Raw genomic sequence first — 6,444 nt, 5'->3', positions numbered from 1 at the left:
AGAAAGTAAAGAAAAGAAAAAGAAAAAAAAGAAGGATATATTAAGTAAAAGGATCTCTGCCACAAAAGAGCAGAGAGCAGTGACTGAAAAGATTTTAATAAATGTCTACCACAGTAGAGCAGATAGAAAAGAAAGTATTAATTAAAGGGATCTCTACCGCAGTAGAGTAGAGAACAAATATTGAAAAGAAATTCACTACTAAAAAACTAGTTATTATAGACAGATATTTCCGACAAATTTTATCCCACAGAAATACAGAAAAAATTTTAGAGGGATTTTTTTGTCGAAAAAAAAATAGATTAGTATAAATTACAGACGGAAAAGAGAATTTGTCGATAATTCCGTCGAAAAATTTTTTTCCGAGAGAAATGGTTACAGACGAAAAATCCGTCTGTAATAATTTAATAAAATGCAAATCTATTACAGACGGATTTATTAAATTATTACAAACAGATTTTTCGTCTGTAATTTAAAATTTTTCGTAAAAAAATATTGATTTAAAACTAACTTAACCTAATGTCTCGAGCTTCATTCACAATTCACACACATTCATTCACACTTCACACACGAGCTTCTTCCTCACGAGCTGCTTCTTCTCTGGTCGCACGAGCTTCTTTCGCCATTGCCGCCGTTCGCATCGCACTATCTCTCTGTCATCCCTTGCGTCGCACGAGCTCCTTCCGCTGTCGCTCTCGTGTCGTCTCCTCCCTTGGTCGCCATCGTTGCAGAGCTCCCTCCGCCGCTCTCGTTGCGTCGTGCTCCCTTCATCGCCGTTGTCACAGAGCTCTCTCCGCTGCCGCTCTTGTTGCGTTTGCTCCCTTAGTGAATTTCAAGTATAATCTGATTTTGTGATTTTAGTGCTTAGAGCTCAATTTTTCTGTGCCAATTTTAGGTTTATCAATTTTTCTTCGCAATTTCTATCTTCTTGTTGTTGTTGATGCTGATTGAGCTTGGTGTAGGTTTATCAATTATTTTACTATCAGCGAAGAAAGAGATTTTTTTGTCGGTCATGTCTGCAGCGATTCGTGAAAACCTCAGCCCAACTCGGTGAAAACTCGGTGGTTGTTGTTGAATGGCGAAGCTTGAAGCGAAGCTCGGAATGATAGTTGACTCCGTTGGTAACTTCTTCTCTGGCAAAGACCAGCTTCCCTTGTGTGACCCTGGTAACTTCTTTTAAACCCTAGTGCTATCTTTCTCCTGTCTAATTTGACATAAGACAGAAGTTAATAGGTCCTTTGTTAGATCCATTATGCATTGCTATAGTTACACTGATATATAAAGTCTGATTCTTTAAATTGCAGCTCTAAATGCAAGTGGTCTTGACAAATTTTTTAAATCAATAGGAAGAAATCCCTCATATGTTGATTTGGAGGTGAGTTAATATTCAGGACATGTCTTGTAGCTTATTTCTCCTCATTAAACCAAATTTTGTTGCTTTATCCTAATTATTTGAATGTGTTCTTGTTTGACAGTTGACTTAATAAAAATTGACAAGAAGGGAAAGTATAAGCTTTTCTTATTTGAGGATACTTGCTAAGATTAAAGCCTCGCTATCTTTCACTTAAAATTTCTGAAGGTTTTGATAAATTTTACTACCAATAGAAGCAGGAGGCTAATCTGATTCAATCTGCTCTTATTGTCAATTATCTTTGTTTCCATCTCAATGTGTTCCTGTCCTAAATAACATTGTTCATCTTTTGTTGTTTAGGAAGTTTGCAGACAAGATTGCAGCTTCTAGTTACTATGTGGTTGTTCCAGACTTCTTTTATGGTGAACCCTATGATCCTTAGAATACTAATAGACTTCTTTAATACCAATTTCTCTTTTAGTCAGCTGTTCTCTCATTAGCATGTAACCGGATAGTTTTTTCCTTTATGTTCTGATTTGTAGGTTGGAGAAGATGTCGTGGGAGAACTAACCAAGTCGATGCAAAAAATTGGCTTGGATATGCGAGTTTTAGCTCTAGTCAGTACCACTAACCTCTCTTCAGGATTAAGTAATAATTTTTAATATATGGACTTGAGAATGATGGTTTCAAGTTTGTGTTTGATAGAAAGTTTGGACTAATAAGGCTGTACACCAGACTAACTCGGTGATTTTGCATTAGGTTAATGATACCATTGGAACACTAGCTGGAGGCAGATTCTACAATCAGGATGTCATTGCTGCTGTGATCCTTGGTACAGGGACAAATGCAGCATATGTGGAACGTGCAAATGCTATTCCAAAATGGCATGGCCCTCTCCCAAAATCAGGAGACATGGTAAGTAGGTTATACTATTTATGATTGTCATTGTCTTGCATGTTAGAAATATCTTTACTTTACTATCATACTAGAGCTAGCGTCACCATTTGCTGGTATAAAGCATGCTCTGATTACATGTAAATACTGCAGGTTATAAACATGGAGTGGGGTAATTTCCGATCCTCACATCTTCCTCTAACAGAATATGACGTAGCTGTAGATGCTGAGAGCTTAAACCCTGGAGAGCAGGTCAAGATCATCACGTTATAGTCATTGGTTTAAAGCTTTAACCAGAATGTGTAATTCTGTAATATTCTTCCACTATTGTTCACAGATATTTGAGAAGTTGATTTCTGGTATGTATTTGGGGGACATTGTAAGGATAGCTTTATTGAAGATGGCTGAAGAAGCTGACTTTTTCGGAGATACAGTTCCCCTCAAGTTGAGAGTTGCTTTCATACTCAGGTATGCATGCTAGTTAATTATACTCAAGTATTACAAGAAGTTGTGCTGCCTCCCTTGCAGTGAGATTGTTTTTTTATATACGTTAGTTTTTTATGAAGAGAAATGCATTTCTGTTTAACCTAATTAATAATACTTGCATGCCACAGAAATTGAAGACACTCGCTACAGAACAGCTTTCTTGGATGGTGATTCTGTTGTGAACCTTCCACTGTTTCGCCTTCAAGGTATATCATTATTATCTGTGTTTATGCTGCTTCTGCTCTTCATTATTGTACACAATCAAGGCATCTATATATTGATACTGCATGAAGATTTGAAAGCTCTAGCACAACGGTGAGAACAACTTTTTTTCCATCATTTTTCCCTTTTTAGAGTTTATTTGTTTATGACTCTTATTATGTTGAGTATAATTAGGATGCTTTGGATATATAAGGAGTTTAAATAAAACTAGATATCACTCTTTATAGGTTCTCTCTTGAATGGAGTGCAGGAGACAGCACAAAATCCTGAGAAAGGTGGAACATTTGTGACTAATAGAGAGCGAGTATGTCATATAAAGGTTATAGTCTATAGTTGAGGCTTTAGAATTTTCCTTGCATTTTGCTTGGTTTCACAGATGTTGTGAAACAATTAGTTGCTGTTATTTGTTGGCTGTCATTTTGGTGCTATGGATTTTCTATTTTATCTTGAGATTATGTTTAGGTGATGAACTTAATTCCAGGGAGAGGTGAGAAAGTATTTAAAAAACTGGAATAGTTTCTCTATTTAAAATTTAGGTGTTTGCTACTCTGTTGATTGAATTAGTGCTTGTATGAATGCTTACTATGGTCATCTTCAATAAAATTTAGGTCCTGTCTACAAGTAAGACATTTTTACCATGGTCATCTTCAATAAATGCTTGTATGGGTTCACAGACTATATTTTCTTGGTCATTGTTGTCTCCTTTTTTCCCCTCTTAAAATGTTTGATATTTTACACTGTGGTAACTAATTTTAATTATTTAAGCGTATACTTAAGTAGTTTTTTTCCTTACCAGGAACATGCTTATGATAGTTGATGAAATATCTTAGTTTGTTCTTCTCTGTCTTAGGCATATGGAGATTCATCTTTCCAGGATTGCAAGCTAGCCTCTGAGGAAGCAATGGATACAATAGTTAAAAACTTGCAGGTTTTGTTCCTTCACCTTTGCCAAGCCTTTGGACTTGGGCCAATCAAGCAAAACAAGCCTGGGGCCAGCTTAGATGCATTTATCTATTTTGTTACTCTTGTGACTTAGTTTAATCTTTTATACCTCTATAATTTGCTTTATTTAAGTGTTGATTTGTGTTTCTCTGCCTCCCTTATCAACTTATACATTGGCATATATAATGCCCTTGTTGAATTGCTATATGTTTCGAGCTGTCGAGTGAGGATTGGCTGAACGTACTTAGTGACCAACTACCATTTTACTAACTAATAATATTCAATAGGATTAGCTGACATTAGCTATCCTTCTAAACATGGCTAAGACTTAAAAGTATATAGATTACAGTTAACTTAAAATCTCTAATGTTTTACTGGAAAGGATAACTGATGCTACAATTTGACTTTTTCCCCCTCTAACCATGGAAAGCTATTTTCAAATTCTGAATCAATACAAAAGAGAGCTGAAGCTGCAGTGCTCCTTAAGCAGTTGGAATATCCGATTTGTTTTGATTTTATTTATATTAAAAATTAGCCAAAATTTATCTCATTTTTAGCATTCTTTAATTTTTAGCCAAAACTTTAAAATATTATTTGCTTATTCGTGTAGGCTAAAGAATGTAGCTTCAAGAATTGGCTTCATTTTTTTTTTTGGCTTTTTCGCATTCCAAAAGTTTGTGTAACCCTTTCTAGTCTGTGTAATCCTTGCTAATTCCACTCTGCATCTCACCAACACTAGATGCTTCTCCCATGCTCCATCACCTTCTCCCTCTCAGAGTTCCAAAGCTAATGATAAAGATCCTCATTCAGGTCCATCTTTCTTGAAGGACAACGAGCTCGCCAAGTTTGCCGCCATTTCTGATACCTGGTTAGCTTTCTATTTGGTTCTTGTTGCACACATACATAAAAATCACATTTTGGAATCTGGGTTTTGGTTTTTCTAATTGGAGAATGTGAAATTTGCAACCTTTTTCTTAGTAGTGGTAATGGAACAATTAGAATTGAAAGCTGATTATAATTTGCTCTGGAACCATTTGAATTCAGTTTATAGTGAATTTGCGGCAATTGTGCAATTTTCTTTTTGTTAGATCTCTATAGAATCAAGGGTATGAGTTCCTGTAAATAATGGTAGAAATGTCTGGCTAATATAATAGATGTCCTCTATCTGTTTGTATTTTTGCCTGCATAACTAGGTGGGATTATTATTATTATTATTATTATTATTATTCTTCTTCTTCTTCTTCTTCTTCTTCTTCTTCTTCTTCTTCAGCCAGGTCTGTTGCTTCTTCTTTATTTTCTGCATAAATAGACAAAAATGAATGCTGAATTATTGCTCGATCTGCCAGCTCTGTTGATTTTGTTTGTTGTTGAGGTTAAAATGTAAAATTGAAATCTGATGAGTCTCCTTCTCCTTTGATGTGAACTTCTTCTGTAAGTTTTAGATTCCTTGCTGATTCTGAATCTTTTGCTGTTGTAGACTTCAATTCTGCAATTTTATATTCTGAATCTGAATTCTAAAATTGGAGATATGTGATTAATAGCTGTGATAGACTTTAGCAAAGGAACAATGGGATGCATATAAATCTATGATTGATAGCTGCAGCAAGCTCAGATCAGAAAAGATATTTCTTTCAAATCATTTGTGGTTGTTTAATTAATGGAAGTAACATCAAAATTAGAATTTTTACTCCTGTGGATGTAGAGTAAACTGATTGATAATGCTCACTGTTAAATAACTAGAACATTTTGGCCTTATGGTATACCTTGCATTAGATTAAATTTCTACTTTCCTGTTTATTAGTTATTTTAATGAGATAGGACATCTTTACTATTAGACTTATAGAATTAAGTTGACTTTTGATGGGTTTGAAAGAGATTATATATCCTACTTTACTATTTGTCTGGTTTTCAGTTTCAAGTGGTGTGACTGAATTTCTAATGCACATATGTGATATCATGTTCTTGAGACTACACTTCAGGCTCTCATGTTCTTGCTTTTCTTCTTGTGTTGATGTTGAAAATACAATTCTCACAGTGGATAGAGCAAGCTTCTGAACCCAACAAGGAAGCAGTTATTAAAGCATTGCTAGGTGCAAAAGAAGCTATGCTTGGGATTAGATATCATATGCGCCTAATGGGTGAGGCTGCAGGTGTTCCTGTAAGTTCCTTTCATTGATTTGGCACTTATTATTAGGCTTCTTCTAATTGAATGATATTGATTATAAATTATATCTGCTGGTAGAATATCACTACTCTTTCCTTGCAATTCCTGCAGATTGAACCAAAATCACAAACAAAACTTAGATGCTGCACTGATGAACTTGGAAGGAGTTTTGTTGGCTGGAGTTCCAGGAGCAGGAAGATTTGATGCTGTCTTTGCTGTTACTTTGCGAGATTCAAGCAGCAATGTGACAAAAACATGGAGCTCACTCAATGTTCTTGCCCTTCTGGTTAAAGAAGATCCTTGTGGCGTTTCTTTAGAAAGTGCTGACCCTAGAACAAATGAAATTACTGCAGCTGTATCTTCAATTCATATTGAATAATTTATTGTA

At 35.3% G+C, this 6,444-nt stretch overlaps 1 protein-coding gene across 19 annotated transcripts; it reads left to right on the top strand.

Annotated features, from left to right (window-relative positions):
- Positions 1–534: 534 nt before the first annotated feature.
- Positions 535–5,941, top strand: LOC107470731 (hexokinase-1). Of its 19 annotated transcripts, none has more exons than XR_008004080.1 (12): positions 535–1,163; positions 1,302–1,372; positions 1,709–1,770; positions 1,891–1,965; positions 2,108–2,263; positions 2,396–2,494; positions 2,580–2,710; positions 2,857–3,043; positions 3,178–3,254; positions 3,801–3,878; positions 4,703–4,760; positions 5,928–5,941. XR_008004080.1 is itself a non-coding variant. In XM_021133661.2 (8 exons), the coding sequence occupies exons 3-8, from the start codon at positions 1,744–1,746 to the stop codon at positions 2,861–2,863; spliced, it is 495 nt and encodes a 164-aa protein (XP_020989320.1). In that variant the 5' UTR covers positions 535–1,163; positions 1,302–1,372; positions 1,709–1,743; the 3' UTR covers positions 2,864–3,151. The 19 variants fall into 19 exon arrangements, 1 of the variants encoding a protein (XP_020989320.1); XR_008004081.1 differs by having other exon boundaries at positions 3,178–3,269; positions 4,632–4,760; positions 5,928–5,940; XR_008004084.1 differs by lacking the exon at positions 5,928–5,941 and adding an exon at positions 1,473–1,576 and having other exon boundaries at positions 3,178–3,269; positions 4,632–4,760.
- Positions 5,942–6,444: the final 503 nt, after the last annotated feature.

The sequence above is a fragment of the Arachis duranensis genome, chromosome 10 (genome assembly GCF_000817695.3).
Source record: "Arachis duranensis cultivar V14167 chromosome 10, aradu.V14167.gnm2.J7QH, whole genome shotgun sequence".
NCBI classification, from domain to species: domain Eukaryota; kingdom Viridiplantae; phylum Streptophyta; class Magnoliopsida; order Fabales; family Fabaceae; genus Arachis; species Arachis duranensis.
This window is presented reverse-complemented; position numbering and strand designations above follow the sequence as displayed.

Bases quoted from the DNA above. Each gene is read 5' to 3' on its own strand.
- LOC107470731 (XM_021133661.2), top strand. From the start codon at position 1,744: ATGTGGTTGTTCCAGACTTCTTTTATG. The intron at 1,966-2,107 runs GTCAGTACCACT...ATTTTGCATTAG, and splicing joins ATATGCGAGTTTTAGCTCTA to GTTAATGATACCATTGGAAC. The intron at 2,495-2,579 runs GTCAAGATCATC...TATTGTTCACAG, and splicing joins GCTTAAACCCTGGAGAGCAG to ATATTTGAGAAGTTGATTTC.